General features: G+C 43.8%; 1 protein-coding gene across 1 annotated transcript in view; it reads left to right on the top strand.

The window, feature by feature from the left end:
* Positions 1 to 25,424, top strand: part of ADAP1 (ArfGAP with dual PH domains 1) — a 316,145-nt gene that overhangs the window by 90,434 nt on the left and 200,287 nt on the right. Inside the window, exon 2 of the mRNA XM_063934529.1 lies at positions 23,873 to 24,003. Within this exon, the coding sequence (XP_063790599.1) occupies positions 23,873 to 24,003 (131 nt within the window). The remainder of the gene's footprint in view (positions 1 to 23,872; positions 24,004 to 25,424) is intronic.

Raw genomic sequence — 25,424 nt, 5'->3', positions numbered from 1 at the left:
TGGTAAGGCTCCTGTCTCTTCTTCCTGGCAGCTACTCTCTGGTCCAGTGCACTGATTGAGGACTGCACACACAGCAAACTTGGTATAAGAAGCTGCTACCACTGGGCATGAGAGGAGGGGGGTTTCCTAGAAACCGGAAAATCCCCCTGCGTTTGCCTATGCAATGGACAGTATATTATTTACTATGCATTTAGCATTTACTTGGGCTGTGTGTGGGTGCCTTTGCTTATATATTCCCAGCAAAAGGAATAAAGCATTTTCTTTTCCCTAGTGACTGAGTATACATCCTGTTCAGTCTTTGTATTTAACAACTCATTCAATGTTGCCGAATGGCCCATTTCCTGCTTTGCCCAGAGCTGGGTCTCTCCAGTGGGGAACTTAAGTATTTTGTCAGTGCCACAGTACTCTGCGTATATAGCCACCAGCTTCCATTGTTTAGTGTTTCTACATCAATAGAGATTGTCAAAGCGTTTCCTGAATTGTCACCTTCAACTGCAAATGTTTCAACATATATTAATACTTTCCTGTCTGTGTTTTTACAGCTTTTCTGTAGGGCATGTGTATGAAATATCGATACAAAATGTGATCAAACTCGACACCTTTAGCCTACACATGGATGTTATTATTCAGAAAGATGTCGAAGAAAATATTAGAGATGAGCGGGTTCGGTTTCTCTGAAACCGAACCCGCACGAACTTCATGTTTTTTTTACGGGTCCGAGCAGACTCGGATCCTCCCGCCTTGCTCGGTTAACCCGAGCGCGCCCGAACGTCATCATGACGCTGTCGGATTCTCGCGAGACTCGGATTCTATATAAGGAGCCGCGCGTCGCCGCCATTTTCACACGTGCATTGAGATTGATAGGGAGAGGACGTGGCTGGCGTCCTCTCCATTAGAAATTAGATTAGAAGAGAGAGAGAGATTGTGCAGAGTCAGACAGAGTTTACCACAGTGACCAGTGCAGTTGTTGTTAGTTAACTTTTATTTATTTTAATATAATATATCCGTTCTCTGCTATATCCGTTCTCTGCCTGAAAAAAAACGATACACAGCAGCAGCCAGTCACACAGTGTGACTCAGTCTGTGTGCACTCAGCTCAGCCCAGTGTGCTGCACATCAATGTATAAAAGGCAAAGCTTATAATAATTGTGGGGGAGACTGGGGAGCACTGCAGGTTGTTATAGCAGGAGCCCCCAGGAGTACATAATATTATATTAATTTAAAATTAAACAGTGCACACTTTTGCTGCAGGAGTGCCACTGCCAGTGTGACTAGTGGTGACCAGTGCCTGACCACCAGTATAGTAGTATATTGTTGTATGTATTGTATACTATCTCTTTATCAACCAGTCTATATTAGCAGCAGACACAGTACAGTGCGGTAGTTCACGGCTGTGGCTACCTCTGTGTCGGCAGTCGGAACTCGGCAGGCAGTCCGTCCATCCATAATTGTATTACAATATATACCACCTAACCGTGGTATTTTTTTTTCTTTCTTTATACCGTCGTCATAGTGTCATACTAGTTGTTACGAGTATACTACTATCTCTTTATCAACCAGTGTACAGTGCGGTAGTTCACGGCTGTGGCTACCTCTGTGTCGGCAGTCGGCAGGCAGTCCGTCCATCCATAATTGTATTATTATTATAATATATACCACCTAACCGTGGTTTTTTTTTTCATTCTTTATACCGTCATAGTGTCATACTAGTTGTTACGAGTATACTACTATCTCTTTATCAACCAGTGTACAGTGCGGTAGTTCACGGCTGTGGCTACCTCTGTGTCGGCAGTCGGCAGGCAGTCCGTCCATCCATAATTGTATTATTATTATAATATATACCACCTAACCGTGGTTTTTTTTTTCATTCTTTATACCCTCGTCATAGTGTCATACTAGTTGTTACGAGTATACTACTATCTCTTTATCAACCAGTGTACAGTGCGGTAGTTCACGGCTGTGGCTACCTCTGTGTCGGCAGTCGGCAGGCAGTCCGTCCATCCATAATTGTATTATTATTATAATATATACCACCTAACCGTGGTTTTTTTTTCATTCTTTATACCGTCGTCATAGTGTCATACTAGTTGTTACGAGTATACTACTATCTCTTTATCAACCAGTGTACAGTGCGGTAGTTCACGGCTGTGGCTACCTCTGTGTCGGCAGTCGGCAGGCAGTCCGTCCATCCATAATTGTATTATTATTATAATATATACCACCTAACTGTGGTATTTTTTTTTCTTTCTTTATACCGTCGTCATAGTGTCATACTAGTTGTTACGAGTATACTACTATCTCTTTATCAACCAGTGTACAGTGCGGTAGTTCACGGCTGTGGCTACCTCTGTGTCGGCAGTCGGCAGGCAGTCCGTCCATCCATAATTGTATTATTATTATAATATATACCACCTAACTGTGGTATTTTTTTTTCTTTCTTTATACCGTCGTCATAGTGTCATACTAGTTGTTACGAGTATACTACTATCTCTTTATCAACCAGTGTACAGTGCGGTAGTTCACGGCTGTGGCTACCTCTGTGTCGGCAGTCGGCAGGCAGTCCGTCCATCCATAATTGTATTATTATTATAATATATACCACCTAACCGTGGTTTTTTTTTCATTCTTTATACCGTCGTCATAGTGTCATACTAGTTGTTACGAGTATACTACTATCTCTTTATCAACCAGTGTACAGTGCGGTAGTTCACGGCTGTGGCTACCTCTGTGTCGGCAGTCGGCAGGCAGTCCGTCCATCCATAATTGTATTATTATTATAATATATACCACCTAACTGTGGTATTTTTTTTTCTTTCTTTATACCGTCGTCATAGTGTCATACTAGTTGTTACGAGTATACTACTATCTCTTTATCAACCAGTGTACAGTGCGGTAGTTCACGGCTGTGGCTACCTCTGTGTCGGCAGTCGGCAGGCAGTCCGTCCATCCATAATTGTATTATTATTATAATATATACCACCTAACCGTGGTTTTTTTTTCATTCTTTATACCGTCATAGTGTCATACTAGTTGTTACGAGTATACTACTATCTCTTTATCAACCAGTGTACAGTGCGGTAGTTCACGGCTGTGGCTACCTCTGTGTCGGCACTCGGCAGGCAGTCCGTCCATCCATAATTGTATTATTATTATAATATATACCACCTAACCGTGGTTTTTTTTTCATTCTTTATACCGTCGTCATAGTGTCATACTAGTTGTTACGAGTATACTACTATCTCTTTATCAACCAGTGTACAGTGCGGTAGTTCACGGCTGTGGCTACCTCTGTGTCGGCAGTCGGCAGGCAGTCCGTCCATCCATAATTGTATTATTATTATAATATATACCACCTAACTGTGGTATTTTTTTTTCTTTCTTTATACCGTCGTCATAGTGTCATACTAGTTGTTACGAGTATACTACTATCTCTTTATCAACCAGTGTACAGTGCGGTAGTTCACGGCTGTGGCTACCTCTGTGTCGGCAGTCGGCAGGCAGTCCGTCCATCCATAATTGTATTATTATTATAATATATACCACCTAACCGTGGTTTTTTTATACCACCTAACCGTGGCAGTCCGTCCATAATTGTATACTAGTATCCAATCCATCCATCTCCATTGTTTACCTGAGGTGCCTTTTAGTTCTGCCTATAAAATATGGAGAACAAAAAAGTTGAGGTTCCAAAATTAGGGAAAGATCAAGATCCACTTCCACCTCGTGCTGAAGCTGCTGCCACTAGTCATGGCCGAGACGATGAAATGCCAGCAACGTCGTCTGCCAAGGCCGATGCCCAATGTCATAGTACAGAGCATGTCAAATCCAAAACACCAAATATCAGAAAAAAAAGGACTCCAAAACCTAAAATAAAATTGTCGGAGGAGAAGCGTAAACTTGCCAATATGCCATTTACCACACGGAGTGGCAAGGAACGGCTGAGGCCCTGGCCTATGTTCATGGCTAGTGGTTCAGCTTCACATGAGGATGGAAGCACTCAGCCTCTCGCTAGAAAACTGAAAAGACTCAAGCTGGCAAAAGCACCGCAAAGAACTGTGCGTTCTTTGAAATCCCAAATCCACAAGGAGAGTCCAATTGTGTCGTTTGCGATGCCTGACCTTCCCAACACTGGACGTGAAGAGCATGCGCCTTCCACTATTTGCATGCCCCCTGCAAGTGCTGGAAGGAGCACCCGCAGTCCAGTTCCTGATAGTCAGATTGAAGATGTCAGTGTTGAAGTACACCAGGATGAGGAGGATATGGGTGTTGCTGGCGCTGGGGAGGAAATTGACCAGGAGGATTCTGATGGTGAGGTGGTTTGTTTAAGTCAGGCACCCGGGGAGACACCTGTTGTCCGTGGGAGGAATATGGCCGTTGACATGCCAGGTGAAAATACCAAAAAAATCAGCTCTTCGGTGTGGAGGTATTTCACCAGAAATGCGGACAACAGGTGTCAAGCCGTGTGTTCCCTTTGTCAAGCTGTAATAAGTAGGGGTAAGGACGTTAACCACCTCGGAACATCCTCCCTTATACGTCACCTGCAGCGCATTCATAATAAGTCAGTGACAAGTTCAAAAACTTTGGGTGACAGCGGAAGCAGTCCACTGACCAGTAAATCCCTTCCTCTTGTAACCAAGCTCACGCAAACCACCCCACCAACTCCCTCAGTGTCAATTTCCTCCTTCCCCAGGAATGCCAATAGTCCTGCAGGCCATGTCACTGGCAAGTCTGACGAGTCCTCTCCTGCCTGTGATTCCTCCGATGCATCCTTGCGTGTAACGCCTACTGCTGCTGGCGCTGCTGTTGTTGCCGCTGGGAGTCGATGGTCATCCCAGAGGGGAAGTCGTAAGCCCACTTGTACTACTTCCAGTAAGCAATTGACTGTTCAACAGTCCTTTGCGAGGAAGATGAAATATCACAGCAGTCATCCTACTGCAAAGCGGATAACTGAGTCCTTGACAACTATGTTGGTGTTAGACGTGCGTCCGGTATCCGCCGTTAGTTCACAGGGAACTAGACAATTTATTGAGGCAGTGTGCCCCCGTTACCAAATACCATCTAGGTTCCACTTCTCTAGGCAGGCGATACCGAGAATGTACACGGACGTCAGAAAAAGACTCACCAGTGTCCTAAAAAATGCAGTTGTACCCAATGTCCACTTAACCACGGACATGTGGACAAGTGGAGCAGGGCAGGGTCAGGACTATATGACTGTGACAGCCCACTGGGTAGATGTATGGACTCCCGCCGCAAGAACAGCAGCGGCGGCACCAGTAGCAGCATCTCGCAAACGCCAACTCTTTCCTAGGCAGGCTACGCTTTGTATCACCGCTTTCCAGAATACGCACACAGCTGAAAACCTCTTACGGCAACTGAGGAAGATCATCGCGGAATGGCTTACCCCAATTGGACTCTCCTGTGGATTTGTGGCATCGGACAACGCCAGCAATATTGTGTGTGCATTAAATATGGGCAAATTCCAGCACGTCCCATGTTTTGCACATACCTTGAATTTGGTGGTGCAGAATTTTTTAAAAAACGACAGGGGCGTGCAAGAGATGCTGTCGGTGGCCAGAAAAATTGCGGGACACTTTCGGCGTACAGGCACCACGTACAGAAGACTGGAGCACCACCAAAAACTACTGAACCTGCCCTGCCATCATCTGAAGCAAGAAGTGGTAACGAGGTGGAATTCAACCCTCTATATGCTTCAGAGGTTGGAGGAGCAGCAAAAGGCCATTCAAGCCTATACAATTGAGCACGATATAGGAGATGGAATGCACCTGTCTCAAGTGCAGTGGAGAATGATTTCAACGTTGTGCAAGGTTCTGATGCCCTTTGAACTTGCCACACGTGAAGTCAGTTCAGACACTGCCAGCCTGAGTCAGGTCATTCCCCTCATCAGGCTTTTGCAGAAGAAGCTGGAGGCATTGAAGAAGGAGCTAACACGGAGCGATTCCGCTAGGCATGTGGGACTTGTGGATGCAGCCCTTAATTCGCTTAACAAGGATTCACGGGTGGTCAATCTGTTGAAATCAGAGCACTACATTTTGGCCACCGTGCTCGATCCTAGATTTAAAGCCTACCTTGGATCTCTCTTTCCGGCAGACACAGGTCTGCTGGGGTTGAAAGACCTGCTGGTGACAAAATTGTCAAGTCAAGCGGAACGCGACCTGTCAACATCTCCTCCTTCACATTCTCCCGCAACTGGGGGTGCGAGGAAAAGGCTCAGAATTCCGAGCCCACCCGCTGGCGGTGATGCAGGGCAGTCTGGAGCGACTGCTGATGCTGACATCTGGTCCGGACTGAAGGACCTGACAACGATTACGGACATGTCGTCTACTGTCACTGCATATGATTCTCTCAACATTGATAGAATGGTGGAGGATTATATGAGTGACCGCATCCAAGTAGGCACGTCACACAGTCCGTACTTATACTGGCAGGAAAAAGAGGCAATTTGGAGGCCCTTGCACAAACTGGCTTTATTCTACCTAAGTTGCCCTCCCACAAGTGTGTACTCCGAAAGAGTGTTTAGTGCCGCCGCTCACCTTGTCAGCAATCGGCGTACGAGGTTACATCCAGAAAATGTGGAGAAGATGATGTTCATTAAAATGAATTATAATCAATTCCTCCGCGGAGACATTGACCAGCAGCAATTGCCTCCACAAAGTACACAGGGAGCTGAGATGGTGGATTCCAGTGGGGACGAATTGATAATCTGTGAGGAGGGGGATGTACACGGTGATATATCGGAGGGTGAAGATGAGGTGGACATCTTGCCTCTGTAGAGCCAGTTTGTGCAAGGAGAGATTAATTGCTTCTTTTTGGGGGGGGGTCCAAACCAACCCGTCATATCAGTCACAGTCGTGTGGCAGACCCTGTCACTGAAATGATGGGTTGGTTAAAGTGTGCATGTCCTGTTTTGTTTATACAACATAAGGGTGGGTGGGAGGGCCCAAGGATAATTCCATCTTGCACCTCTTTTTTCTTTTCTTTTTCTTTGCATCATGTGCTGATTGGGGAGGGTTTTTTGGAAGGGACATCCTGCGTGACACTGCAGTGCCACTCCTAGATGGGCCCGGTGTTTGTGTCGGCCACTAGGGTCGCTTATCTTTCTCACACAGTCAGCTACCTCATTGCGCCTCTTTTTTTCTTTGCGTCATGTGCTGTTTGGGGAGGGTTTTTTGGAAGGGACATCCTGCGTGACACTGCAGTGCCACTCCTAGATGGGCCCGGTGTTTGTGTCGGCCACTAGGGTCGCTTATCTTACTCACACAGCGACCTCGGTGCAAATTTTAGGACTAAAAATAATATTGTGAGGTGTGATGTGTTCAGAATAGGCTGAAAATGAGTGTAAATTATGTTTTTTGAGGTTAATAATACTTTGGGATCAAAATTACCCCCAAATTCTATGATTTAAGCTGTTTTTTAGGGTTTTTTGAAAAAAACACCCGAATCCAAAACACACCCGAATCCGACAAAAAAAATTCGGTGAGGTTTTGCCAAAACGCGGTCGAACCCAAAACACGGCCGCGGAACCGAACCCAAAACCAAAACACAAAACCCGAAAAATTTCAGGCGCTCATCTCTAGAAAATATGTATTATATTCTGTGTGTAATTATTGGTTTTAAGGGACAATAAAAACACATGACAGGCGGCATTAGAGAACATCTCTATATAAATGGGGGTTCTGGAAGAGTTAATCATTTTGATTGATGCTGTGCACCAGGTGCTGAATGTCATCATATGTTATTTAAATGTTTCATGTACTGTACATGCCTTACAGAAAAACTGTAGCTGAGGTATGCTGCTACGGATTAAGGAGAGCTGTGAGTTTTATGTTCACAAATCATAGTTTACTCTTGACAAGTTTAATGAGATGAAAGAGATTTTGAATCAACTGGAAGTTGATATTTAATGCTCTTGAGGTCATGTGTCGGCGCTGCACCTATTTCTACGCTAAAGGCCATTAATTTACTGTCTATTGTGACAATGCTGTTTTTTGCACTTGATGGTTGATGTGCAGATGCATGGATAGCGATAGGACTACAGCAAGCGTTTAATAAAGACTTGGTTATTGCAAATGTGCCTTGTTGGTGGGATATATGGGACAGTTAAGGGGATTGCGAGGAGGAGATCATGATGGTTTGGGTAAACTAACATAGTTTCTGAGGTTGAAAAAAATACAATTTGTATTATTTCTAGGACTAATTTTATCTGTTGTGAATGTCAGCCGTTATGTTTATTCCTCATTTTTTTAACTATAGTGTGTGATCTAGGCACCATAACCCTGTATATCCTTATCCATTAGGAATTTATCTAGCCCATTCTTAAAAGTAATGACCGAGTCCACCATTACTACTCTCTCAGGCAGGGAATTCCAAATACGTATTGTCCTTACTATGAAGAAACCTTTTCGTCTCTGTGTGCGAAATCTCCTCTAATCTAAGTGGATGTCCACGTGTCCTCTGTGTTGATCTTACCAAAAACAAATCCTCTGCAAGCTCTGTGTATTGACCCCTTATATATTTGTAAATGTTAATCATGTCCCCTCTTAAGCTCCTCTTTTCCAGTGTGAACATGCCTAGATTAGCAAGCCTTTCCTCGTATTCTAGCGTCTCCATCCCCTTAATCAATTTGGTTACCCGTTTCTGAACCTTTTCTACAGTAGTTCCAGGATATCCTTTTTGTAGTATGGTGCCCAAAATTGTGCACCGTATTCGAGATGTGGCCTCACTAGGGATTTATATAATGAGAGTATAACAAATCATCCCTTGCATCAATTCCCCGCTTTATGCATGCTAATAACTTGTTTGCCTTCTTTGCTGCAATCCTACTTTGGGTAGTACTGCTAAATTTGTAATCTATGTGAACACCTAAGTTTTTTTCCAGTACAGAATCCCCTAGTTTTACCCCATTTAGTATGTAGGTGGTATTTTTGTTCTTGCTACCAAAGTTCATTACCTTACACTTGTCTGTATTGAAACTCATTCTCCATTTTGGTGCCCATGCTTTCAGTTTAAATAAGTCGTTCTGAAGAGACTCCGCATCCCCCTCCGAATTTACGACCTTACACAGTTTGGTATCATCTGCAAAAATTTACACCATGCTCTCTAGACCTACTGCTAGATCATTTATTAAAATGTTGAACAATAGTGGTCCAAGTACAGAACCTTGTGGCACGACACTTAGTACTTCAGTCCAATTTGAAAAAGTTCCATTTACCACAACTCGCTGCTCCCGATTATCCAACCAATTTCTAACCCAAGTGCATATTGTGCTTCCTAGCCCCAGTTCTTGTAACTTATAGATAAGTCTCATGTGCGGTACTGTGTCGTAAGCTTTAGCAAAGTCTAAAAATATTACATCCACCTACAGATGGGTCCACGGTTATCTTGGCTAGTTTGCTGCGCATAGGCTCAACATGGTTTATTAACATAAGCCCTTCATCTATTGTTCTCAGCTGCAATACAATACAGAGAACAATACAGCAGGGGATTAAGTCATTACAGCAGGGGATTATGTCCGACTGCCCATTCTCAGTTAGACCTATTAAGGGTCAAGATAAACATGGACCCATCTGTACTTACCCTGATCTAGGTTCATGCTAACTGTTTCATAAAAGCCTAATACGTTTGTTTGACATGATCTATCCTTCACAAATCCATGTTGGTTACTATTAATAACCTTATTGGCTTCAAGGAACTTCTGTGTATACTATCCCTTAAAATACCTTCCAGTACTTTCCCCACTATAGATGTAAGATATACTAGTCTATAATTACACGGTTCAGATTTACTTCCCTTTTTGAATATCGGCGCAGCTTCCGCTATACGCCAGTCTTTGGGAACCATGCCTAATGTGAAGTCATTATGAGTAAGATGAGTCATTAAAAAATAAAAAATAGTGGTCTTGCTAGTTCAGAGTGTAGCTCCATGAGAACCCTTGGGTGAATTCTGTCGGGACCAGATGATTTATTAAACTTAATTTTTTTAATCGGTTCTGAGATTGCGTGTTACTCCCTGCATATGGTCCTCTTTTGTGAATACAGATGAGAAAAAAATTATTTAATTTTTCCGCTCATGTCATTATTGTATTTGATTAAGATGGCCAGCTTGTCTTTTAAAGGGCCTATACTCTCCACCTTTTAATCTTTTGCTGTTGGTGTATTTAAGAAAACTTTTTGGGGTTTCATTTACTTTCCTTTGCTACTAGCTTTTCAGTTCTACTTTAGCCGCTCTTTTTTCTATTTTGCATATTTTCTTACAATCCTTATAGTACTGGAATTACTCCGCTTTTCCGTCTGATTTATATTTTTTGAATTCTCGCCTCTTTTTGCCCATTAGTTCCTTAATCTTTTTGTAAAGCCACATTGGTTTGGAATTATTACTCCTTCGTTTGCTGCCTATGGGAAAATATTTATGAGTATAATTATCAGGGGAGATATACTAAACAGTGCTAAAAGTGGAGAAGTGAGCCAGTGGAGAAGTTGACCATGACAACTAATCAGCATTGACATAACATTTATAATTTGCATACTGTAGAAGTATAGAAAACAAAGAAGAAAAAGTATTCCACAACGGGGCACTCATTTGTAACTGATTGGACTGGTAGTCCTCAATCGAGGTGCAGTGTACCTCCCCATAAAACATAACCTTTATTATTATTTGTATAAAATACCAATATTTAATAGCTTGCGAAGTATTCTAAGAAAAAATGTGTGTAAAAAGGTGAATGTGTGACAGAAAAATTAAATAAAAAAAGATTGGTAGTGATAATAATCTCCCTCTTTTTCCATATTTCCATATCGTTGATCTTGGCGAAAATATTTAGATGTGTATATATACATATATGTGTGTGTGTGTGTGTGTGTGTGTGTGTGTGTGTGTGTGTGTGTGTGTATATATATGCACACTGTCCCTTTTTTTTCCTTTTTTCTTCCTTTCTTCTTTTTCTATTTTCTCCTGTCAGACTGAATGGGTTTTTTTGTATAGGAGAAAGCTTTCTATATATGAGAGTTTTTTTTATGACACACAAGGGTTAATAAGCAATCATATAATTAGGATCAATTAAGGTATCAATGTAGCCTTTAAAAGATGATTGCACTTTGGAAGCAGCTATCCCTGACGAAGCCCCTAAGGGGGGAAACGCGTTGGAAGCTGCACTACTGAACGGACGAGCCCAGATCCTGCACGTACCACACACGCCGGCTACAAGCGTCACCGGAAGCCGCGTAACCGGAAGCCAAAGTGGTGCGTTCCACAGCCTGAAAGCTGTGTAGAGCGACGGATCACCACGGCTCTGGGAGGCGGCCGATACCAGCGGAGGGGAACGAGTACAGCAGAGACGGGGATCCACCGCACTGAGAGTGAGAGGTACATTAGCGCTGCACATAGCTAAAGTGTCACCAGGAAGTAGTGGATTCATCCCTGTAAATATACCTTAAAGACTGCATGTTACGGAAAGGTTCCCAGTGTGGATCAAGTTACTTGCACAGCAAAGTGTAAAAAGATAAGAGGCTATACCGTTAAAGGATTGATATAGACTGGTTTGATGTGATACACCACAAGCCTATCTGGCTAAGGATACCAGGTCTCAGGACATTTTCTGCCGTTGAGGCATTGACTTTTAATTTAAATCTGTTCAACATAGAGTATTTTACATTGGCTATACTCATTGAATGAACTAGTCATTTTAACTATATGCTAAATAAGCAACACATTTTTAATTTGTGATTAATAAATGTTATATACATTAATTCAGTCTGACAATATTCTCTGTCTTCACTGTCATCTTTCAAATGCTGCGCCAAGAATTTCATATGTAATTAACTTTAACCAGTGAGGGTACTGGTCTAGTCTGCGCTGCACCATTTTGTTTTGTCATTTCTGCAGAAACTTATCTGTTTTTTTTCTTCTTCTATCTACTTTTCTCTTTTCCATAAAGGAGTTAGCGCAGATAATATCATATTCCAATTTCAGCAGAAGATTGCTGATTTACAGGATGTACGTACGTTTTTCCAAGGAGTAGTACATATTCAACCTCCATTTGGTCCTCCTGCAGCTCCCTGGGATTTGAATTTAGTTCTTAAATTTCTCCAGGGTCCTCTGTTTCAACCACTTGAGAGCGCAGATCTTAATTGGTTAACGGTTAACGTTCTTTTTGTACTGGCTATGGCGTCAGCCAGAAGAGTGTCAGATTTAGGAGCATTATCATGTAAGTCTCCTTTCCTAAGTTTTTTTCCAGACAGAGCAGTTCCCAGAACGAGATCTAGCTATCTTCCAAAGATTGTTTCAAAGTTTCACCTGAATGAAGAGATTGTAGTCCCAGCTTATCAGGTATCGGGACTTTCTGCGGGAGAAGCGTCGCTGGACGTGGTCCGGGCTTTAAGAATCTACATAGATCGTACTAGTGCCATCAGGAAAACAGATTCTCTCTTCATCCTCTACGGATTCCATAGAAGGGGATGGCCTGCTAGTAAACAGACGCTAGCGAGATGGCTCCAAATGGTAATATCAGAAGCTTATTCTCATGCAGATCTCCCTATTCTGGCTAATGTCTCTGCTCACTCTACACGTAAGGTAGGTCCTTCTTGGGCAGCACAACAGGGTGCTTCAGCAGAACAGATATGTAGGGCAGCCACATGGTCTTCTATAAACACATTCATCAGACATTATGCCTTGGATACTTTTGCCTCTCATGACGCAGACTTCGGGTCGAAAGGTCCTCCTGTGCAATCAGGAGCGTCCCTACCACTAAAATGGCTTTGGGAATCCCAATGTTAATCTGTGGATAATCCTGTGGATCCAGCCAGAGAAATATACGTTATGGTAAGAACTTACCGTTGATAACGGTATTTCTCTTATGTCCACAGGGATCCCACCCTGACGCATCTGATTTGAGGATCTAGACAAACACTAAAAACCTCTTCCTTCTTGTATGGAAGGGTGTGCATGTGTGTTCTTATCGCCTGTACAGGTCTCTACCTAATGTTCCTGCCTAAAATCGCTGTGGAAAGAACTGATCTGACTGAGTCAGTGGGCGGGACTATATAGTGGAGGCCCCAATGCATCCTGGGAGGCCAGAAAGCTCGTGACCGTGTTGGTGCCATTTTCGCTGTCGCTCGACAATATCCCAATGTTATCCTGTGGATACCTGTGGACATAAGAGAAATCACGTTATCAACGGTAAGTTCTTACCATAACGTATATTTTTCTGTGTGAAAGGGTCGACCCGGGTTTTAATTCCCGGGACCCTGGAATCTACCAGGGTCGGAGACACGGGACATATGACACGGGTTGACCCTTTTCACACAGACAAAATACCCGTGTTGATCTGCAAATTACCAGGTCGAAATTCTCGACCCGGTAATTTGCATGTCTGTGTGAAAGGGGGGGAAGGGAGGTCTGACAGGTCCTGGCAAAACAACTTGGCATTGAAATGCTGGGTAATTGCCGGGACTTTCAGACATTTCTGTCTGAAAGTAGTATGACTGTCATTTTTTAAACCCAGCCCGTTACATGGCAGTTAGGAGTCCACTTTATCTCCATCCCAGGCTTAGTAAATAGACCCCTCAATCTTTAGGTGTATGGCCAGCTTAATTTATACTACTATTCTACTTGTTGGATGTACAGATTGTACCCAGCATGCTCATCAGCCTGTTGGCACATAAAATTATTTTTAAAATAGTAGAAACTACAAGGCTGTTGCTGAGTTTGCTTCCTATGGGTTCAATAATTAGGCTTTAAGATGCTGCACATTATAATACTGTAGCTTATTTCAGCCCATATGCTGTAGAATGCACACCTCAAGGTGTATCCAGCTCTGCAGCCACTGTATCTGTAGCTTGTGCTCCTTGCTTATACAGTATCTCATGTAACTTACATCCAGATGCACTTACACCCAACCAGGTCATACATGCAGGGAAGGTTAGTTAGTACTGATTTTGTTAGCTAAAAAAAACTCATTTGCTGTTAAGTTTGTTTTAGATAAAACCCCCTCTATAATGCAGATACAATACTCCTCCAAGCCTACAGATGAAAGTAGCCAAAAATAAAACACACAAGCAAAAATCATAAAAAAATTGATATGAGCAATGAAGAAAACACCTATCGGGATCAAAGGTGAATTCACAATCCCCCAATCAGAATCAGCTTGTTAGTGTTTTCGTCATCATTGTTCAGGGCCGTACTGACGGGGAGATTTCCCCAGAGATGTGTCCCGAGCGATCTAGCACAGACCGCTCAGCACACATCTCTCCCCCCTCTCAGCGTAGCGCGATGTGCTGAGCGAGGGGGGGGCTCATTTTACCCAGTGGTGAAATGAGCGACCTGCTAGATCATGCCTGCATGCAGGTACAATCTAGCACCGGCGAAAGCGACGCGCGGGAATGCGCATCGCTGTCGCCGGCACCCCTACACACGGAGCGATGTTCAGCTAATTTCTAAGCAGTCTGGTCAGATTGCTTAGAAATTAGCTGAACATCGCTCCGTGTGTACCCCCTTTATTGTACACAGTTGTATCAGCCCTCGGGCACCGGCAGTTGATACAGCTACTGACTGTTCTATGGGCCTAATTCAGACCTGATCGCTTCTCTGCGTTTTTGCAGAGGGCTGCGATCAGATAGCCACCGCTCATAGAGAGTGAAAACCCGCCCCATGCAAGTGTGCGAATGCATACGTATGCCGTGTGAAAACTTCATCAGACAGCGGACATCTGCAAATCCTTTTGCAACTCATTCACCATCTAGTTATTTTTCCGTGCTGTGCAGTCAGTGTGTAGCCCAGGACTTACACCTACAGTGCAATACAGACAGGCTAATCGGGGCCGGCGCTGATGTCACGCACTCTCCCAGAAAACGCTTGGGAACGCCTGCATTTTTCATGACACTCCCAGAAAACGGGCAGTTACCAGCCCCAAACGTCCGCTTCTTGTCCATGAACTTGCGTACACCTAGCGATCGATATTTTTGCACCATTTTTTCGCAGTTTGGTCTTGCGCCTGCGCATTGCGATCCATACGCATGCGCAGTTATTCGATAATCGCCCGTCATGCGAAATCACACAACAGCCATCAAGTCTGAATTAGGCCCTATATACGTCTCTCTGTGCTCGTCTGCACCAATCGCAGTTATGCTAATGTGAACCTTTTTTACTTTGTTTATTGTATAAATAGTACCATTGGCCAGAGCAGTGAAACCATCTCTCACTGTCCATTAGTGCAGCCTCAGTTTGCTCTTATCCCGCTTTGCATTACACTTGTGCAGTAAGTGACCTGTTTCCTTTATTGAGCCACACAGGATGTTTTGAAGACACTAATTATTCAGAACGGGGATGTGAGCATGTCACTGATATTCAGTTTGTCCACTTGGTTTATTCTTTCCAAGTAAATGGTGGTTTCACAAGAGTAATTTCTTCCAAACACATTAACAACTGAAGTGCTGCTCTCTTATGACGGCAAGCAAATAGTCTGAGGGCTCTCAGCATCATTGTTTCACTTTTATTTCTCCAGCACTATTGACTTTTATGTCCGCAGGACAATTTCACGATTTCACTGGAGATGAATCGCTGTATTTTATAACCTTAATGTCTCAGGATCCATCATTCCTCCCACTGGATAGAGTTATGCTCTTGACATTGATTATGGCTGATCCCAGCTCATTGATCTTCCTGTGATCTTGTAGATGATGCTGGGACTTTTCTGCGGGTTGTGTATTTAGCAGGTTTTGTCATTTAGAACTCCTGCATTTCACACCTATGTTAGATGGCCATATGGTGGGTCTTTAGTACTATCCAAATGTGCTGCACTTTCTTATGTGTATAGCATACCTCCCGACTGTCCCGAATACAGTGGGACAGTCTCGCTAATTGGACACTGTCCCGGTGTTCTACCTGCGGGCCGCAGTATCCCGTGGGCGGGGCAGACGGGACAGATGGGAGAGCCAGTGATCACCACTGCTCTGCCCTGCAAAGCAGCCGGTGATCACTGAATAGATGCCATGCACTGGGCATGCCCCCCAAATTATGAAAACGGGGGTTGCGGTGCTATGTTCCAACTGAAGCACCGCCCCTCCAGAGGCCCCATCCCCTTTTTGGCCATGGAGGTATGGTGTAGGTTATATAAGTCACACAGTTTACATGCAATTTTAGATACACAATGACCAATACAGGTGCTGCAAGATTAATCAACAATACAACTAAATGTTACTTGTTGAGAATGGTCTGACTCTATTTGGTAGTATAGTGATGAATGATATGGCCATGTGGTCCCACATCCTATTCTCTCCCTAGTGTGAGAATGGTCTGACTCTATTTGGTAGTATAGTGATGAATGATATGGCCATGTGGTCCCACATCCTATTCTCTCCCTAGTGTGAGAATGGTCTGACTCTATTTGGTAGTATAGTGATGAATGATATGGCCATGTGGTCCCACATCCTATTCTCTCCCTAGTGTGAGAATGGTCTGACTCTATTTGGTAGTATAGTGATGAATGATATGGCCATGTGGTCCCACATCCTATTCTCTCCCTAGTGTGAGAATGGTCTGACTCTATTTGGTAGTATAGTGATGAATGATATGGCCATGTGGTCCCACATCCTATTCTCTCCCTAGTGTGAGAATGGTCTGACTCTATTTGGTAGTATAGTGATGAATGATATGGCCATGTGGTCCCACATCCTATTCTCTCCCTAGTGTGAGAATGGTCTGACTCTATTTGGTAGTATAGTGATGAATGATATGGCCATGTGGTCCCACATCCTATTCTCTCCCTAGTGTGAGAATGGTCTGACTCTATTTGGTAGTATAGTGATGAATGATATGGCCATGTGGTCCCACATCCTATTCTCTCCCTAGTGTGAGAATGGTCTGACTCTATTTGGTAGTATAGTGATGAATGATATGGCCATGTGGTCCCACATCCTATTCTCTCCCTAGTGTGAGAATGGTCTGACTCTATTTGGTAGTATAGTGATGAATGATATGGCCATGTGGTCCCACATCCTATTCTCTCCCTAGTGTGAGAATGGTCTGACTCTATTTGGTAGTATAGTGATGAATGATATGGCCATGTGGTCCCACATCCTATTCTCTCCCTAGTGTGAGAATGTCTGACTCTATTTGGTAGTATAGTGATGAATGATATGGCCATGTGGTCCCACATCCTATTCTCTCCCTAGTGTGAGAATGGTCTGACTCTATTTGGTAGTATAGTGATGAATGATATGGCCATGTGGTCCCACATCCTATTCTCTCCCTAGTGTGAGAATGGTCTGACTCTATTTGGTAGTATAGTGATGAATGATATGGCCATGTGGTCCCACATCCTATTCTCTCCCTAGTGTGAGAATGGTCTGACTCTATTTGGTAGTATAGTGATGAATGATATGGCCATGTGGTCCCACATCCTATTCTCTCCCTAGTGTGAGAATGGTCTGACTCTATTTGGTAGTATAGTGATGAATGATATGGCCATGTGGTCCCACATCCTATTCTCTCCCTAGTGTGAGAATGGTCTGACTCTATTTGGTAGTATAGTGATGAATGATATGGCCATGTGGTCCCACATCCTATTCTCTCCCTAGTGTGAGAATGTCTGACTCTATTTGGTAGTATAGTGATGAATGATATGGCCATGTGGTCCCACATCCTATTCTCTCCCTAGTGTGAGAATGGTCTGACTCTATTTGGTAGTATAGTGATGAATGATATGGCCATGTGGTCCCACATCCTATTCTCTCCCTAGTGTGAGAATGGTCTGACTCTATTTGGTAGTATAGTGATGAATGATATGGCCATGTGGTCCCACATCCTATTCTCTCCCTAGTGTGAGAATGGTCTGACTCTATTTGGTAGTATAGTGATGAATGATATGGCCATGTGGTCCCACATCCTATTCTCTCCCTAGTGTGAGAATGGTCTGACTCTATTTGGTAGTATAGTGATGAATGATATGGCCATGTGGTCCCACATCCTATTCTCTCCCTAGTGTGAGAATGGTCTGACTCTATTTGGTAGTATAGTGATGAATGATATGGCCATGTGGTCCCACATCCTATTCTCTCCCTAGTCATTTAACCTGGAAGTTCTGTGGACCAAAGTGTTAGGCTGGGTACACACTTGCCGATGTCACATTAGATGTGACATTGTGCAAGATCCCTCCCCCCACAAACGATATCGTTCATACACACTGAATGATATCGTTTGCGTCTCGTCAGTGACAGCATGCACCCACATCCAGGTGCATGCAGTCTTGTACAATATCTTTAGATTTCAAGTTTACAAACTAAAGATATTGTACGACGTTAACAGGGGTGTATCTAGGGGTCTGAGCGCCCCTGGCAAAGTCAGGGGCTGGTGACCCCCCCCCCCCCCCACACACACACACACACACACACACACACACACACACACACACACACACACACATGCACACACATATTTGAAATAAGGAAGGCGTGTCTAAAAAGGGATGTGGCCTTGTGGGAAAGGGGCATGGCCACACAATAGTACTTCCAATTCAAATTATGGTGCACAGTATCACATTACACCGCACAGTAGTGTCTCTTATTCACGTTACGCCACACTGTCGTACCCCTATAGAAAACACCGTCTATACAGGGCATGTGGAGAATGCAAATAGAAAATGGAAATGAGGACCAGTGCTAAAAAATATATTTCTTATTTTATATGGGGAATGCGGTCAAACCACATTTGCCATTAGTATATCTGATCCTGCCCATAGGTACACACATACAGTATACACTTACATACATAGTCACACACAAAACACATACTGTACATATGATATACAGTACAGTCACACATGTAGTATATACAAATACAGTCACATACATACATAGTTACACACTTATTCACATACATAGTCACACACTAATACACACAGAAATACAGTAGATACTTATACACACACAAACATACATAGTCACACACATACATAAATTCAGTCACAGACACACATACAGACAGACTATATAGTGTCACCCCCACATTACAGACAGGGTACGCTGACTGCATGCTGCTGGGCTGCCTGGCAGTGAGTGCCGTGCTTCCACTCCATCCACTGCCCTAGCCCAATGCAGGGCAGTGCAGTCCTGTGCCTCAAACCCCCCCCCCCCACCACCACCACCACCACCACCACCCTTCCCATAATCCGTCTCTGACTGTACCTGGTGACTGTCTGTCACTGCCGGTGCCAGTGTCCAGCAGCACAGCTCCGCACTAGTGATCAGGGCTGCTGGGAGCTGTAGTTTATGTTGAGTCTGATTACAAGCGAGGTGCAGTGCGCTGCTGCCGGACACTGGCGCCGGCACCAACAGACAGTCATCAAGTCTGACAGAACTACTTGGTTCTACCCCCTGGCCATGGATGGCACTGCCAGACGGCGCCCCCTCCTTGCCTGGTGCCCCTGGCGAGTGCCATCCTGGCCAATAGGTAGATACACCCCTGGTCGTTAATGACCCACAGGAGCGCACAATGGCCCTCATTCCGAGTTGATCGCTCGCTAGCTGCTTTTAGCAGCAGTGCAAACGCTAGGCCGCCGCCCTCTGGGAGTGTATCTTCGCTTAGCAGAAGTGCGAACGAAAGGATCGCAGAACTGCTCCAAAAAAAGTTTCTGAGCAGCTCGAAACGTACTCCTAGCTAGCGATCACTTCAGTCTGTTTAGTTCCTGTTTTGACGTCACAAACACGCCCTACGTTCGGCCAGCCACTCCCCCGTTTCCCCAGCCACTCCTGCGTTTTTATCGGGCACGCCTGCGTTTTTACACACACTCCCTGAAAACGCTCAGTTTCCTCCCAGAAACACCCACTTCCTGTCAATCACTCACCGATCAGCAGTGCGACTGAAAAGCGTTGCTAGACCTTGTGTGAAACTGCATAGTTTTGTGTGAAAGTACGACGCGCGTGCGCAGTGCGCACCATACGCATGCGCAGAAGTGCCGCTTTTTCAACTAATCGCCGCGCTGCGAACGAATGCAGCTAGCGATCAACTCGAAATGAGGGTCAGTGTTAACGATATAGGGAATACACACTTGCCAATGTGTAGGATATATCGACCAATCCGTCGGCTCGGATGATATATCGGGTGCACATCGGCAAGTGTGTACCCAACCTTCATCCATGATGCTTCTTACCTTACAAAGCAAGTCGGATGAGGAGTAGTCCTATGGGGGAATGTACTAAGCCTTGGAGAGTGATAAATTGTAAGGAGATAAGGGTAAATATATGAATGCTCGTTATGGGGGAGAAGCGCTATCCGCTGCGTTATGTACGTCGATACCACTTCTCCCCATGTATGAATGTGGAGAAGGGTGCTCAGTGACAGGGGCACTATGATCCTATGTACCGTATGTGTAACTGACCATTTTGAAAGCTGCATGCGTCGTTGCCCATACACGGTGGCTGCTGGCGCTAGGCTGATGCACTGTTGCTCTAGTGGGGATCGCCGGAGGGGGGAGATGTCACTCCAAAGCTCTGGCAGACAAGATGCTAATACATCTTGTCTGTGTGGCTTCCAGCATCGCCTCAGTAATGAAGTGAAGCAAGAAGTGATATAGCAGCACGACCCATGCCGCTATAATACATCTCCCCCAAAGTACCAGCCAATCAACTCCCAACTGCCATGTTACAGGTTGTGTTTGAAAAATGACAGGTGATGTTTGGTTGGTCGTTTATCTCTCTCTACTTTATCACTCCCCAAGACTTAGTACATATGGCCCTATATACATCATGCTGCTGCTCTGTGTCATTGATAGGCTGCGTGGTGATGTCACACAGACTGCGCAGCGACAAAGTATATTAACACATGACTTCAGCTGGCCACATCTCTTGCTCCTTTTATGTTGGTCTGTCACCATGTATGTATGTATGTATGTATGTATGTATGTATGTATATCTGTCTCTGGGGTTGATGTTTCAAGCAGTAAAACAACGTGGACCAGTGGTGAAGTTGCCATAGCTACCAGTCAGCTTTGAGGTACAGAACCATTTATCGAGTATGTTCTGTAAAATGATAGGTATAGGTGGTTGTTATGGGCACCATCTTTACTGGTCCACTTCTCCGCTGTAGTTACTGCTTCATACATTATCCCCAAAGCTGGATACACATTAGACGACCAGTAAACGATGCAATGTTGTCAATGATTTCCCTTGCGCTCCTGGACAAACAATGTAGTGTGTACACACTGTGCAGTCCACATGCGGGAGTATGCTGTCGTTGCTGATATCCTCCGATTTTCCTGTATCTAGGTCCGACCAAACGACGTTACTGACAGCCGTGGGGCGCACAAATAGTGCATACACACTGGATGATTTGAACGATGTGTCGCTCCGATCCATCAGAATTGGAATATACATTATGGTGCCTATCCCTTACCCCCCCCCCCCTTTTTTTTTTGTGTGTGTCCCCATTCCATTTGTTCCCCATACTTCTTCTTCAGCCTGCCCTAATTACCCATTTTCCTGTCTTCCCATCACATAAGTGAATCTAGCAGGAAAGCACAGTGTCCTGATTATAATTTCTTTTTCATCAATATCAAAACCACATTAGTGCTAATTGGTTTTAGGACATTGACAGTCAGGGATTCCTCATTGTGTATTTTGCATGCGCTAAGGAATCAATTAATTAAAGGGTGGAAAGTACTTACTGGTCTTTTTCTCGCTTCAGAGTTTTACTGACTGTGATAACACTGCTATTACCCACTGCTATTAGCACTGCAACTACTGTGACCCTGCGACTAGAAGATTACGTTTGCATTGGGAAGCGTACTCAACAAGTATCCCAGCTTGTATCGCTGCAAAATTTGTAAATCAGAAAAAAAAGATGTATTAGATTTTTTTCTATCTATCTATCTATCTATCTATCTATCTATCTATCTATCTATCTATCTATCTATCTATCTATCTATCTATCATTTCTTTTTATTTAGCTTTTCATTCTTTTTTATTATTGTAACTTAAAGGCCAAATGGGAGGCAATCATGAGACCGCCTGTCGAGATCTCGGCGGTCACAATACCGATGCCGGATTCCCGACTGGCAGTGATATGCTGCCACCGGAATACCTGCGCCACATGTTTTTTTCCCTCTGTGGGTGTCCATGAATATAACCTGTGGCGAGCGCAGCGTGACAAGCACAGCGAGCCCACAAGGGACTTCCTAGTGCTCGCCCCGCAGCCGGCATCCTGGTGGCCGGAATCCTGCAGTCAGGATCATGACAGCTGGGATTCCAGCTGCCGGTAACATGTATGTATTTCGGCCAAATCTGTGATTCCAGTTAAAATGTGCATGTGTACATGATCTAGCTGGCTTGTGCCTCAAATCGCTGCTCATGGGCGTGTATTGTATGTATTTAAGAGGAAGTCTACACAGAAATTCCTAGCACAACTGCGGCTCAGCCACCGCAGAGTGAGCAGGCTACAGCAGTTCAGAGGGAAGTCTTAAGGTGGGTACACACTGGCCGATATATCGGCCGTTCTATTGAACGGCCGATATATCGCGGGTCCATCGGCCAGTGTGTACGGGCGATATGTCTGTGAACTCCGTCGTTCACAGACATATCGCATCGGCCCCTCAGCACAGCCGACGGCCAATATATCTACCGATATATTGGCGCATTGCTGTGTGTGTGCGGGCGACCGGTCGGCCGCCCGTACACGAGCTGCGGCAGCCGGCGGTGATTGACAGCTGAACTGGGCTGGCGTGTGTACACGCCCGCCCAGTTCATGATATCAGTCCCCGACGGATCGGGCAGTATGTATGCTCAACACACTGCCCGATCCGTCCATAGATATATTTACAGACTCAGATCACTGTCTTACAAACATGAAAAAGTTTTACATAAATAATATAGGAATTTTCATGTTTACATCTAGATTTCCAGATAAAATTAGCATGCTGGTAAAATGGTACTGTAGTTTGCACTCCAGACTTCTATGGCACATTCTTGCCCTAAATTGTATAAAATCTAACTGGACAGTAATATAATTTATCTTAATGTAATGATTACTTCTTAAACAACAGCAACAAAAAAAGTTAGAATCGTTAATTGTTTTAACCAGAAACCATTTACATTGACTACATTAAGTTTGATCAAATGTAATTTCTGTTCAGGAACAGATTAACGTAGTATAGTATTATAAGATGAAACGCATTTATTCACTTGGACCTTCAGCCTGGAATCAAATGGTTAAGCCCACTGCAAATCTCAATGGACAATATTGATGCATCTTCAAAGTAAAAAACCAAGAACCACATAATATTTTATGGGGTTGGTCAGTGTGTATTAACACATTGCTTGAGAGTAAGCTTCTTGTGCTAACGTTACACCAGTGACATTTTAACAGACAGTGCCTTGGTTTATTCATCTTTTAAAAATTTCTGCCATGATTCTATCAAATATTTTGTCATCCACAAGTGAAAAACCAAGCCTGTAAAGGGAAGCAGCATGTTCTAGAGGCAATTACAATGTTTATTGTCTATTATGTATGCAACACGCACATTGGTTAGCTGCTGATAGGAAGATTCCGTTACTGCTTTTTTTTGTTAATTTATTGAAAAGCTAAATCACTGTAATTCATACATGCACATCCCTTCTAAATTGCAGGAGGGGGGTGTTCTCCTAGACTCTTGTGAGAGTATCTGTTCCTTTTTTGTTTTTCTGTAGTGGATGGATTAGAATCCATATGCTCCAAGTATGTTAGATCATGTTTGAATATTGTTTGTGTTCATTTGATTTAGTGGGTGCTGGAGTTGTGTTATGTTATACCATATGCATGAGCAATAGGGCCTGGTTCTGAGTTTGTGAGCTACAGCTGTGATTTATTGTGTCTCTTTGGATATCTCTCACAGATCCAGACTGGGCCTCATACACTCTTGGGGTGTTCATTTGCCTGAACTGTTCTGGAATTCATCGCAACATCCCTCAAATCAGCCGAGTGAAATCTGTCCGCTTAGACCCCTGGGATGACATACAGCTTCAGGTATGCAACTATTGTGGGGTCAATTCGATAAGCCAGGAGTCAACTTCATGTGCCAGTAAGTGTGGCCATGGTAGCCCCAAACTTGCTGACATTGGTTGGAGCCCCATAGGGCTGTGTACAAAAATCTGCAAGTCTGGGGAGAAATGGGGGCCAGTTCAGGAGCTGTTTCCGGGCTTCCACGCTGTTGCAATGGCAATCCGCCCCACTCGCCCCTAATTGAATTGACCCAATTGTTTATTGAATACAGTGATGTACACTGTGTACTGAAGTAACGGGATAGATTGTGTTCTACGTAGACATTAATGGATTTAAGTGCATTTCAGAAGGGGTGTCTATTTATTTTTGTTCCTCCCCGAGAGATGTTTTGCAGAATATATTCTTTGTTGAATCATCACACACGCATGAAGAGATTGTGGGATACACTGAACCGTGACCAGTACTTGTAAACTTCTTAGTATTGAGGATTAACAGTAAGATTCTAGAAGAGAGTACACTGTCACAACAAATTCCCTCCAGTATAGTTTCTCAAGTAATATTCTAAGCTGCAGAGTGCCCGCAAGCTGGGGACAGATGCCACCAGGGATGCAACAGCATACCTACCTACATTGTATTGAAACACCTAGTGTGCGCCAAAGGCACATGAGCAAAAGGGAGAGTGACCCTTTACCTCACACTCTAGGTAGCAGCACGGTAACCCCTCATTGTGGCCCTGATAGTATTACATTTGTAAGACATATTCTAAAAATTGATGCTTTAATGTACTTTTCACTGGACTGTGTGTGCATTATTTATTTGTCAGTGACACACCACACAGTAAAGTAAACTTGACGTGGGCCTAGCCATAAGCGGCGTTAGAATCTACATGACACAAAGGTTACACTAAAATCACAAGTTGTGCACATGTACAGTTCATCAATTTTTAATCCCAGCCTCTTACAAATTCTCATAATGTAGCTCTAAATCAGATCTATAGTGTGCCATTTAGAACTGATAGTGTGCACTATGTATACCCTTGTGGGCTGTACAGAGTTCCCAATGTACAGTATATAACTCCCAATGTACAGTATATCGCTTCTAATGTACAATATATATCTCCCAATGTACAGTAATAGCCCCCCATCTCCAGTATAAAGTTCACAATGTACAGTATATAGCTCCCAATGTGCAGTATATAGCTTTCACTGTACAATATATATCTCCCAATGTACAGTAATAGCTCCCCATATCCATTATATAGTTCACAGTACAGAGTATATTCTGTAGCTCCCAATGTGCAGTATATAGCTTTCACTATACAATATGGTGTATAACTCCCAATGGACAGTATATAGCTCCCCATATCCAGTATATAATTCCCAATGTACCGTATGTAGCTTCCAATGTCTAATATATAGATCCCAATATCCAGTATGCAGCAATCA

The sequence above is a fragment of the Pseudophryne corroboree genome, chromosome 7 (assembly GCF_028390025.1).
Source record: "Pseudophryne corroboree isolate aPseCor3 chromosome 7, aPseCor3.hap2, whole genome shotgun sequence".
Lineage (NCBI taxonomy): Eukaryota > Metazoa > Chordata > Amphibia > Anura > Myobatrachidae > Pseudophryne > Pseudophryne corroboree.
The sequence above is the reverse complement of the archived record's forward strand: the minus strand, read 5'-3'. Positions and strand labels throughout refer to the sequence as shown.